Below are 12322 nucleotides of genomic sequence, written 5' to 3'. Positions count from 1 at the left end.
ATGTATGTATGTATGTATATTTTGAATCACCTACTCCATTTGGGTAGGGTCTTTCTTATTTTCTAAGTGAGTGGGTTTAGGGAAGGGAATTGGAGTTACGTCTTTGTTACATTACATGTCATTTAGCTGACGCTTTGGGTGGCCCAAATCTAGTATTACTGTACTTACCATGAGAGAGTACTCCACTCTGATAATGTTGCAGTCCAGGATGGAGGGTGAGACAGGTGGGATCTTCAGCATCTTGCCACTCCAGGTCTCCGTTTTGCCCGAGGACAGAGACTCCCCCCGCAGGTTGGCCACAAGCTGCTTGACCTCCTTCATCTTCCCTTTGGCATAGAAGGTCTGGGTCTGGTAGATGGCCGCCTTTGGCACCACCATGCGAGAAGAGCAGTTCTCGATCTCTGCAAAGATCTGGATCGACTCGCCTACAGAGTTAGACAGGGTGGAGGAGAGGTTCATTGACGTTTCTCTACATTTCTATCAATCATTTTTTTAATCCAGTGTGTCATTATTACTAATGAATGCAGTGGTCTATACAGGGTGATACTTCCATAAACCTATCAGGTGAATACATAACTAACCATGTTATCAGTTGCATTATGAATCATTTACTTATTCTCACCTGGGGTGTATCCCTTCCTTTCAATTTTGGCACTTAGGGAAATAGGACCTGAGGTGCAGAACCAACAGCAAAGAGTCTTGTCTTTCGTGCCGGCCTGTGGTGACTGAAGAAAAAAAGAAAAACAGATGCATTAGCAAATTTCTGGTTGATTGTTTTCTTCATGTTCCCCACCACAACCTCTAAAAAAAGAAAAAGGAACTAGTGATGTGCACACTACTATGTTACGTTTGTCCATTGATTCATAAACTAGACAAAATTTTCACTTTGACGATCATATTCGGGGCAATTATGTCAAGAATGGGTCTCACTAAAGTCAGACCCCCTTACAATCAGCCAATTGAAAGTAATGTTAAAACTTCAAGAATAACTTACCAGCAATAATGGAGTGTTGATGTCAATGTGCTCAAAGACTGTAAATTCCTTCTTGGTCTTCATGGGCAGGAGCCATGGCCTGTGGAGTTCTGCCTTTACCCAATAGCGAACACTGCCATGTTTCCCTTCAAAAGAGGTAGCCAGAGGTCTACATGAAAGAAGAAAAAAAGATGAGAAAAGGGTAATGTTTACTGTCAAAAACTCACAAACGCTACAGCTGAATGATTGGTGATATTGATAGTTAAATTCTGACTTAGGTGTACTATTTGGACACTTACATCTGTGGAAGCTCGAGGCTGAATGCATACTCATGTCTTCCTGAATGGATAGTGGTGAGTCCTTCCTCCGAGTTGTCATCATCTGAAAAAAAGGAGGATAATATTCCAAACACATGTATACCATACCTGGGTAAAATTCTTTACGAAGGCATCTGAAAGTCATACCAAAAAACACAGGGTGGGGGAGACAAAAGAGAATAAAACGGATTTTACTATCATATTGATTTGTAAAAAAAAAAAAAAAAAAAAAAAAAAAAAAGATTTATTGAGAGATCTGACTAATATTTGTAGCACACCAAAGAAGTAAATTTGATTTGTGGTGTCAGAAACTGAGCCTGCAAGTTTGTGCTTTTTGTATGAACAAAGAACTACATGGATCCCATTGTGGCATATATGACTGCAATACAAAGGCTATTATGGGGGAAACTAGGCTATGTGGGGCAACAATAAAATCCTATAGCTAGGTAGATAAATTTGTCTCACTAACAAGGACCGATTTGTTTTCCCATTTAGCTCTGAAGAAGAAAGAGAGCACACATAGGGAGGAGACAAGAGGGTATTTTCGCATCGTCAAATTGCTCATTAAAATGTCTTATATTAATTTTAAAAACCGTTTTATTTCATTAACAAAAAGAGCTGGGTCGACAGGCCGGGTGCGCATCTGCCAGCTCAGCACTCCCTCCCCCTACTAGCAGCAGCCGTGTGGTAAACAAGTGCGGAGCTGTCAGTCAAACGGCAGACTCGAGCAGGAGGAGACCGGCCTAAACCGGTGTAAGCAGCTTCCCACAGCCGCTCTGCTCTCATTACGCATTCGCTGTGCGACAACGCAGTCACTACTACGAAACAAGCCTGCTGCTCTCCAGAGACCAGACCGCCAGCTACCGCAGGTTTCCACTGTATCATCCACTTCAGCATCACCGGAGAACGTTTCACACAGAGCATATGTAGCGAAATGCAGCTTTAGTCGAAGTATTAGCCTATTATCTTTGCGAACGACGTAGCAAAACGTTTGTTTGGAACAATGTATCTCAATTCAAACCCCCCAAAGCCCTTCTGATAATGAACAATTTGCCTGGAAATGACAAAATACCCGACAGTCGAGTGACATAAGAGTTTGCCAAACACAATTTACACGCTAGGTCTACACTTGGAAGGCTGCTGCAGAGCAGACCAGCCACTATTTGTCTTTTATAAGAAGAGTGAAGATGTTGCAGATGGACAAAAACACCAAGCTAAACCCCAAAACACATTCAGGGACTCACAATGGGTATTTCTTGTACTATTAGAAAAATAAAAAACCATTATGCGGATAAAGTCACGCTAATATGTCTGAAGCACAAAGCTGCTGACAATGTAACGTCATATTATATTCCAACAAAGCACATATTTGCAGAGGAAGGGAAACAAAGTATCATCTTTGCAGTTTCATATTTTTAATAAAAAAAAAAGTTTTTTAAGTACTTCTGTCGTCTCGTCCTGTTCTGCAGGTGTTTTGTTAATTTAAAAAAGTTGCAGAATTTTCTGTCACTCTCTGCAAAAAGAATGATGTCATTGGCCACACATGAGCACCACAGCCAATGACACACGGGCATGCGCGTTGCTCCGCCCTCCCCCCCGGTCCAGTTTTCTGAACAGGATTGAACCGCTTTGAACAATGGGTGGAAACTTAAGAAAAGCTACAAAGAAAGCCCAGATATGATGAGTTTCTGCATTGAAAACGTCTAACAAAGCTGCGACACACCACTGGAAGTCATTACTCTATCGACCTGTATCTCAAAAAATAGTATAATTATCGCTTTATACTTGGAAAAACTATGAAAAACAAAGATGCCCAAGCTGCTGTCATTCATTCTGACACCATGACACAAACAAGTAGCGATGGACCTCTCTGCCAATATCAACCGTCTATTAAAAACAACACCACATAAGAAGCCATCTTATCATTCAAGTGTATGTCTTCAGCATTACATTATTAAGACAGATTCTGGTATACAGGGTACTAGCATCCTCCAGTAAACACATAGTCCTCTGCCAGCACAACGAGCATCTTGCAGTCAGTTTCTGTAAAACTTCAGCTAAAACACTAGAAGACGAACTTGCTTACCTCTCTCGTGCCCAATTAAAATATCTTTGTGGTTCAGATATTCCACTTCTTCTGTGTAGTTTTGCGTGTAGGCGGTGTTGGAGCCAGCATTTCTTGATTCAGTCCAACGAACTTTAGCAAATCCTTTAGCGTGGATTTTGAGAGATTTCACGCGGATTTCTCCGGTGACTTCGATGATCACCCTCCCTGAGACGCAGTCCCCGCTGGAGAAGACGGGGACATTGCTGTCATTGAGACAGTCGTAGCTTACTGTGAAGCTCTTTACCTTTCCTAGCACCATGGTGGAAAGATAGGCTACAGAGACCTCGAAATAAAAAAAAAGAGTCTATGAAAAAATAATTTCATAAGAAAAAAAGGGGATGCAGTCTTTAGACACTGATCAGTATCTCTGCCCTGCAAACAGCAGTCGGCACGATCAGTGGTTTCTGTGCGAGCAGTTCATTGAGATGTGTGATTGCTGAATAACAGCAAGGGATGCTGTTATCATCCTCCTCTCTGCTAGTTGGTCTCCAGTCAAAGACAAGGAAACCCCCGTAGCTCAGCTCACTTTAAGCGACTGGCTGTGTGAAAAACAACCTTGGGCGCATGCGCAGGGCTTCGCTGCCCCCTCCTTCCGCCTTCTGGAAGTGTGGCTCTGAGCCAGATGACAAGTTTGGCCAAACAGCTGAAAGACTGCACAAAGAAATGTTAACCACAGACGTTTCGTACGTGAGGTTTTACAGGTCAGGTTGTTATATTTCAAATAAACGAATACAACTACCCCCCAAAACCGTCTCATCCCGACTTACTTCCAGACTTCTATCAGAGATCAATATACAAGGAATACATTTGATGTTTGCTGAATGCTCACTCTGTATAATTTATGACTATATGATAACCATTAATGCATGTTACATCACATAAGAATCTATTCTAGAACTACAGCCTCCAGCCTTATGTCTATATGTGTTTACACAAGCTGTGATATAATCCACACATATGGTTACAGATATCCAGGAACACCACAACCTCTGAGTCTTGCATGATGCCTGCAGCATGGACCATGTTGAATTGTCCATATCTTTTATATATATATATATATATATATATGGTCTGACAACTCTGAGGCTCAGAACGCCATCTGGTGGCCATCAGGGCTTCTAAAAGGGAACTGCAGCATCACCTGTTGAACAGCCCTGTAAGTCATTGTGCATTATTTCCAACAAACATGTCTGCAAAAACAACAACCTTTCAATTCAAATTCATTGCGATTATTTACCAGGTGTCATTTGCAATTCAGCCACAGAGCTGTATAATGAGCATGGAAAATCACAGGAAGTGGGTGTATCTGTACAGGTCCGTGGTTGCTAGATCTGCAGCGAGCAATACTATTGGATTATGGGATCAAAAAAGGGTAATTTTTTTTTTTTAAAGTTTTGTAGCTGTAGAATTATTTTGTGCATGTGGACAATTGGATGGCGTTTGATTAAAACGCTGCCTTTCTTTAAATGAATGGTCATTTCTTTAATTTTCTTATGCTGCACTGTAACTTTTATTCTTGTGTTTTATGTGTCTTAATGTTTCTATTTTGTTTTTGACTGTCTATTCATGTGTTTTATTGCTTTTTAATGCTTATGATTTTTAACTGTTTGTACTTGTGTTTTATCTGTTTAACTGATTTTGTGTAAAGCACTTTGAATTGCCCTGTTGCTGAAATGTGCTCTACAAATAAAGCTGCCTTGCCTTGCCTTGCCTAAAACAAGTAATAACCAAATCATATTTCATGTTAGCTTCTATAATTTGGGGTGGCAGTAGCTCAGTCAGTAGGGAATTGGGTCGGGAAGGAGGGTCGCTGGTTCAAGTCCCTATACGGACCAAAGCATGGTGGTGCCAGTTCACCTCCTGGGCACTGTCAAGGTGCTCTTGAGCAAGGCACCAGACCCCCAAACCCCCTTTCCATGCCCCCCCCCCTGACATCTCTCCATTAGTGCAGTTATAGGTACTGAGCATGTGTGTGTAATTCAGGGCTGTGTGTAATATGTGTAATAATAAAAACATAGTGAAAACATTGTAATTTCCCTTGCCTGATTAATAAAGTATAAACTATTATTTTTATTAATTCATGCATTCAAATGAGGTGATATTTAATTGCAACATATATTACCCTAACTAGATGGGTTCTCACAACCATATAGACACACAGCTTTGTGAAACTATACAATGGCCAACAGTATGTCGCTGTAGTCATTAGTGCCAGCTCAACAAAATTGTGCAGCATTCCTTAGATGTTTTGTTAAAAGATGAATGCTGCCCTCTAGAGTTTCATGTAAATTATTACATTAATTTAATCAAGAAAACTCTTATTTTGAAAGCGTAACCAGGATGTGTATATCAAGTTCCTCAGACTCGATCGCTTGGTGAATGTCTACTTTAATGAAATCTCACCCAGTCCAAGACAAATCTCTTCTTTTACGACAGAAAGCTGACAAATTTGAAAAAAGAGGATAAACGCTGTCATGAATACAGAAGTAGTTAGTTTATTATTACTGTTTCAAATGTATGGCCACAGTTTGTGCCAAAATGGAACCAGACCCAACATTGTGATGGTGATGAGTGATGCATTTGTAAGTATGAATTATGTTGTCCTAATGCGTAGTTACTGCCACAACATTACCCTTTATTTATTGTTTATTATTGTTAGGCTAACACACAACTAGAGGACAGGACAGTAGCTCAATATTACACCCGACTGTCTGTAGAAAGCTGATTTCACAGATTGCTCATGTGCATAAATGCTTACATTGTCTACTTGCACTTAATCACCGGGATGCTGTAAAACCTACTGAACCTACTGTAAACTATCTTTTTTGTGTTGTCCATCAGTGTTTTTGTGTTTTATGCATAAATCCTTGCTCCAACACAATATGACAATAAAGATACTTTGACTGTGGTACAGAGATGCTTTATTTTTTTCACATTTAATACATGACTGATCTCTTTCTGAAGGATGGGCGATTGACCTTTGATCCTGGCCGGAAAGTTGTGCAGCTGCCATATGTAAAGTACCTCAGGGAGCTCGGTGCTACCTTCCTCAATGCTTACACCAACTCGCCCATCTGCTGCCCCTCAAGAGCAGGTAAGCACTAGAAGATAGCTCCTGTTGTCCTGGGGTCAAATTTGACCCCTTTAAATAATGTCGATATCTGAAATATGGGTTTCTTTTTAACCAGATTACCACAAAAAATGGATTGGATTCCATACAACGCTTGGAAATACAATTGATCACTTTCATTCCTGACTAAACTTATCTGTACGTTCCTCTGATCTTAACTATTAGTCAAAATCATTCATAATTTCCGCTTTTTTTAACTCAATTATCATCAATAGTATAATTCTATGTAAATTAGGTTTATTGACCATGAATTCCAAAAAGTGGTGTAAAATTAGTGGTAATAAGGTGGTGTTAGTGAAAACAAAACAAAACAATCTGAAAAGGGGACAAAAATGTCAAATCTTTGTCAGTTTTTGACCCGGGAGGACAACACAAGGGTTAAAAAAAAAGCAGCAAAACTTGCACTGGCATGTCCATCAGGTGCCAGGCTGAGTACAGAGAGTGTGCGTGCCAGTCTCCCATGGCTCAGAGTAGACCAGGGGTTGGCACGCAACCTTATCATTTGTCGTTAGGAATAGGCCTCTGTTTAAGTCAACAGCCACTTTGTCTGTACTCCAAGATAAATTATGTGAGAGACCATAGTTAGATCTAACTATGATGGGCTGTTATTTTCGGAAAGTGATGTTATTATTGAAATGTGACATTATTTCATTTGACACTAATTTACTGTATGATATACAATGATATGTCTTGTTTTAAATGTATGTAAACGTGTATGAATGGTATTTATATGTATATGTTGAGATTGTGTTCATGTGGACCACAGGCAGAGTAGCTGCTACATTGTTAGCAGCTAACGGGGATCCAAATAAAAGATAAAAGGCACCGGGGACAAAGATACTGCGGTAATTAAGATGGTAATAATGGTGGAGTAATACATGCATATCAACAAGGGCTGCACAATATGACCAAAAATTAACATCCGGATTAATTGCACATTTTACCTTGATAACGATAAATTAACAATAATCAATCGTGTTGTTCTAAATGATCTTTTCTAAAGCCCAAAGGTTTCCAGACACTGCAGGTTTTTTGGGCACAAGTTGCTCAGTTGACTCGACTTTTACTCAGCGTTTGAGTTATCCTCCATTATGCTTTTCATGCGGGTGACTGGTCCGGACAAAGGCACGTGACTACACACACTGTAGAATGTTTTGAAGGAGAAAGTAGGCCTATCAACAGGAATAAATAATTGAAATTTCAATGGAAAAATTTGTCGATAACAGCTTCAGAATTTTAATGTTGATACATTTTGATTAATCGTCCAGCCCTAATTTAAAATATTTAATCTTTGTTCCTCAGCAATGTGGAGCGGTCAGTTTGTTCACCTCACTCAGTCATGGAACAACTACAAGTGCCTGGATGCCAACGCAACAACATGGATGGATTCACTGGAGGCGAATGGATATCTCACCAAGTCGATGGGCAAGCTGGACTACACCTCAGGGAGTCACTCTGTTAGGTAGCCAGACAGATAAGGAAACACATTCACATATATATGTGAATAACATATAAATTACACTTCCAGGTTTGTTCCGATACCGCAGGAAATTCAGTGGGATGCATGTCCCGCATGATTTCTCTCACCCCGGAATGCTGTGTGCACTAGCCAGACCTTCATCCACAGCGCTGTCGATGAAGGTCTGGCAAAGCGATTCATCAAACTAAGATCATTAATTACCCTTACACACCATACACACAAAAGAAGTGTTAGTGACCTACTGTATGAGTAATAATAAGTTATGACATATAGGGCTTGGCGATATGGAGAAAATCAGATATCACATTATTCTTGACTAAATACATCGGGTTATCGATGTTGCAACGATATTGTAGCGTTGACAATTGGTGCTTTCACAAAATATTTTAACAATAAGATTTTTCGATAATTAATCAATAATGTGATAAACAGTTTCAAGTGAAATTATAAAGAGAAAAAAATATATTTTGTCTAGCTGTATACTGACTTTGTTGACAAAAATAGTGATGGTAAAACAAATCTGCAATTCTTCAAATGATATTCCCTCTCAGATTTTCTGAGAAAATTGAGTTAGTATGTGCTTGTTGTTATCAATATAGTAACGTAATTGAATATCAAGCTGTCTTGATGTATGATTTAATCACTATATGATTCCATTGAAAGACAATAAATTATTATATTATGAATTATCGCCCAGTCCTAATGGCATAGTGTACATGTGGGCAGCTGTTTTTCAGAACAGTGTGAGTCATCTTTCTGGGTGCTCGTCCTCACATGTTCCTTCCACTTCCCATTTTTTTTGTGTCTCTGCTTGCGTGTTGTTGGTATTTGTGTGTGTGTGCGTGCGTGCGTGCAACTTCTGCAGTAATCGAGTTGAGGCCTGGACACGAGATGTTCAGCTCCTCCTGTGCCAAGAGGGCCGTCCCGTTACGCAACTCGCTGGGAACATGTCAACAGCAAGGGTCATGAGAAAAGACTGGGAAAACACAGACAAGGCTGCACAGTGGATCCACCAGAGAACTGCATCCGCGCACCAGCCCTTTGCTCTTTATCTCGGCCTCAATTTACCTCACCCGTATAAAACTGAATCCCTGGGGCCCACTGCAGGGGGATCCACCTTCCTCACCTCACCATACTGGCTGAAAAAGGCAGGGCTTTTCTTTCCCTGCTTCTAGAATGTTTTCTCTCCATTTTTGCAGAACCACATCATATGTTTTTATATAAATCTAGGACTCACTATAAAGTCTTGAAGAGTAACGGACGTTTTTTTCAACCTAGACCCTATTTTCCTATGTTTTTGTGTCTAAGTGACTGATGGATAACAATCTTTGACATTGGTGCAGTAAGTGTGGTCGCTGTAGTCGGCAGCGGTTACACAAGCTACTATGTAAGTTAATGGGGCAACTGTCCAGCTTGTATTTACCTTCACAAAAGTGCTTGTTTTGCCACTGACAGGCTCAGATTAATATTCTAAGCGTCTGACAACATTATGGAGGAGGTCGACCTTTCTGTTAAAGAGTAAGATCCTTTTATTTAACAGGGCTGTCAAAAAATTACACAGATTAATCCATTCCATGTTGACCTTTTAACCCGGAGCCGTTCTAGCCACCATTCGACTGTAAAATGAAGGAGGGAGACGAGAACGCACTGTCTGGATCATTGAATAGAACATTCTTCTTCCTGAAGCACTTATTAATTACAGAGTATGTAATTAATTAGAATTTTTGAATCGATTTTTCAGCTCTAACTTTTAAACATAAAAACATGTCAAAGATTGTTGTTCCCAACAGTCACTTAGACACAAAAACATAGGAAAAATAGGGTCCAGGTTGAAAAAAAACAGTAGTTTCTCTTTAAGTTCTTATTTTTTTTTTCTTTCTTTATGTGATAGACCTATAGGAGAAGAGGTGGTTTTCTGTTTATTATTTTGGCATTGATTCACCCAAAGCTTTCGGTAGATAATTATGAAGATATTTTATAAGATAAGGTTGTTTGGTTGTTTCGTGTTAAAGCATAAATTGCTTTGTTATTTCAAATTTCCACTCTTCTGTTTCCTTTTTTTTGTTGCCCTCAGACACTCCTAGATCGGGGCTTAACACATAGTTAAGCGTTATTTGTTTCTGTAATTATTGTGTCTTTATTTCATATTCATTTTTAAGTATGTTTTATGTACGCAAAATCAACCAAGGCAAATTCCTAATATGTGCTACTTACTTGGCAACACATCTTTTTCTGATTTTGATTCTGATTTTACACACACAGGTGTCTTCTGAGCTCATCACTGTTCCTAAATGGCTGCCCTTTGCTGCCATGCACCCTGTGGACTACTACTCCACCTTCACCAAAAACTGCAGTGGTGTTTTCGCTGAGGAGGAAGTCAGAAGGATAAGGGCCTTCTATTATGCCATGTGTGCAGAAGCAGATGCCATGCTGGGTGAGTTGACAGCAGCAGTTCACCAGGGGACGGACTCTCTAAGCAGGAGGCAGCGGGTTTGACACATCACCTAACCCTCATGTTTTTCGGACTCACAAAGAGGGCTCAAGTTCAAACCAAACCCTGTTGCCATGATAACTAATGAAGCAGCAGCACAATACCTGCAAGGAGCAGTAATTGTTTTGGTCTACAGATCCAAACATGTACTGTAAAAAACTAAAAAAAACTTTAGTAAAGTGTTGGTGCGAGAGACTTTCTGTAACAGTCAGCACAGCCAGCATACCGCTCTGGCTATAAAATAAGGCGTAGCGTAACTGGTAACAGCAGGTAGCTAGATTTTAGATGTAACAGTAATACTAATATACAATGGTGGAATGTAACTGAATACATTTACTCAAGTACTGTACTTCTAGCCACTGGGGGACCAAAGGCAGGCTGGGTGAACACATATTACTGTTAAAAAACCTAATAAAGTGACATTTTAATGCCATTTGACCTTTAAACCATGCTTACTCTGTCTCCTCAGGCCAGGTGATTTCAGCTCTGAGAGAGACCGAGCTGCTTAACAACACTGTTGTGATCTTTACGGCCGACCACGGAGAGCTAGCCATGGAGCACCGGCAGTTCTACAAGATGTCAATGTTTGAAGGCAGTTCCCATGTCCCCCTGCTGATCATGGGGCCTGGGCTGAAGTCTGGCCTGCAGGTCGACCAGCTTGTGTCCTTGGTTGATCTCTATCCCACTGTGCTGGGTAAGAAAGTACACAGAAGTAGTCTTTAAAATGTCTGTTAAGAAGGGTAGAATAAAAGTGTTATGGTTCAAGGTGTGGAGGAATTTGACTTACTTTTGTATTTTGCAGACATTGCTGGTATTCTACCAGTAGGTTTTCTCAGTGGCCATTCACTCCTTCCTCTACTATCCAACGCCAGCGCTTTTTCCAAGAAGCAACATCCAGACTGGGTTCTGAGTGAATATCATGGATGTAATGTCAATGCCTCTACTTACATGCTGAGAAGTGGACGGTGGAAATATATTGCCTATGCAGATGGCTCGAGTGTCCCGCCACAGCTTTTTGGTGAGTTCCTAGCTTCAGCAAATAAACTTAAATCAACCATTCTTCATATGCTTTCGAGTAAAAAAAAAAGCAATCACACAACTGTTGCACCCTTTGATTTTTCTGTACTGTATTTTGCAGATTTAACACTGGACAAGGAAGAACTTCATAATGTAGCTCTCAAATTTCCAGATGTGCAGGTGCGTCTGGATAAGCTACTGCGTAGTATTGTGGACTATCCAAAAGTCTCTACAACTGTCCATCTCTATAATAAAAAAGCATTTGGTGCCTGGCGCCACAGTTTGGGGAGAAACTACAGCCAGGTCATTGCTAACCTCAGGTGGCATTTGGATTGGCAAAGAGATACATTAGCCAATGAGAGAGCTATTGATAGGTGGCTATATGACTCTTTGTGATATTTCCGATTGTTGTAATGATGGTTAATGAGCTGGACTCCAACTTTGATTAAACATGGACTTAATCTAACCTCTTAGATTGAAAGAAGCTTTGATGGGTGGGTCTATGGCTCATAATGATATTTATACTGTAACAGTTGAAATGCTGGATGATCTCCAAGAATCCTTTTTAATGTCCGAGGGTCGCACTTTGACAAAACCTTTTATATGTCACACCTGACTGATCATTTTGCACAGACTTTTAGTGGGACTTAAATGTAATATGGCCATGACAAAAAGTGTATTACATTTCTTTCATTAATCTTTTTTATTTTTTATTTCCCTAAATAAATAAATAAATAAATAAATAAATATTTTCTTCACTTTTGCGTTCATTTGTTATTTTTTTGCTTACATCTGCATACACACCAC

The 12322-nt window shown here is 40.0% G+C and overlaps 2 protein-coding genes across 2 annotated transcripts in view; one reads left to right on the top strand and one right to left on the bottom strand.

The window, feature by feature from the left end:
* The window catches only part of arrdc3a (arrestin domain containing 3a), a 7782-nt gene extending 3867 nt beyond the window's left edge, over window positions 1-3915 (bottom strand). The window contains exons 1-5 of the mRNA XM_032517031.1: window positions 3377-3915; window positions 1273-1354; window positions 995-1142; window positions 623-725; window positions 169-425 (exon numbers count right to left, since the gene is read on the bottom strand). Of these exons, the coding sequence (XP_032372922.1) occupies window positions 169-425; window positions 623-725; window positions 995-1142; window positions 1273-1354; window positions 3377-3656 (870 nt within the window). The 5' untranslated portion in view covers window positions 3657-3915. The remainder of the gene's footprint in view (window positions 1-168; window positions 426-622; window positions 726-994; window positions 1143-1272; window positions 1355-3376) is intronic.
* Window positions 3916-5728: 1813 nt separating this feature from the next.
* arsk (arylsulfatase family, member K) lies at window positions 5729-12242 on the top strand. Its single transcript, XM_032517024.1, has 8 exons — window positions 5729-5979; window positions 6362-6491; window positions 7830-7989; window positions 8873-9155; window positions 10270-10441; window positions 10968-11192; window positions 11301-11516; window positions 11637-12242. The coding sequence occupies exons 1-8, from the start codon at window positions 5872-5874 to the stop codon at window positions 11909-11911; spliced, it is 1569 nt and encodes a 522-aa protein (XP_032372915.1). The 5' UTR covers window positions 5729-5871; the 3' UTR covers window positions 11912-12242.
* The last annotated feature ends 80 nt before the right edge of the window (window positions 12243-12322 follow it).

Source organism: Etheostoma spectabile, chromosome 5 (genome assembly GCF_008692095.1).
Source record: "Etheostoma spectabile isolate EspeVRDwgs_2016 chromosome 5, UIUC_Espe_1.0, whole genome shotgun sequence".
NCBI lineage: Eukaryota > Metazoa > Chordata > Actinopteri > Perciformes > Percidae > Etheostoma > Etheostoma spectabile.
Note: the sequence above shows the minus strand (reverse complement) of the source record. Positions and strands in the feature narration are given on the sequence as shown.

What these genes read in the sequence shown, in the direction of transcription:
- arsk (XM_032517024.1), top strand. Translation starts at nt 5,872, where the DNA reads ATGAATACAGAAGTAGTTAGTTTATTATTACTGTTTCAAATGTATGGC. An exon ending in TGGTGATGAGTGATGCATTT is followed by an intron (nt 5,980 to 6,361) that starts GTAAGTATGAAT and finishes CTCTTTCTGAAG; the next exon opens with GATGGGCGATTGACCTTTGA. An exon ending in CTGCTGCCCCTCAAGAGCAG is followed by an intron (nt 6,492 to 7,829) that starts GTAAGCACTAGA and finishes TTTGTTCCTCAG; the next exon opens with CAATGTGGAGCGGTCAGTTT.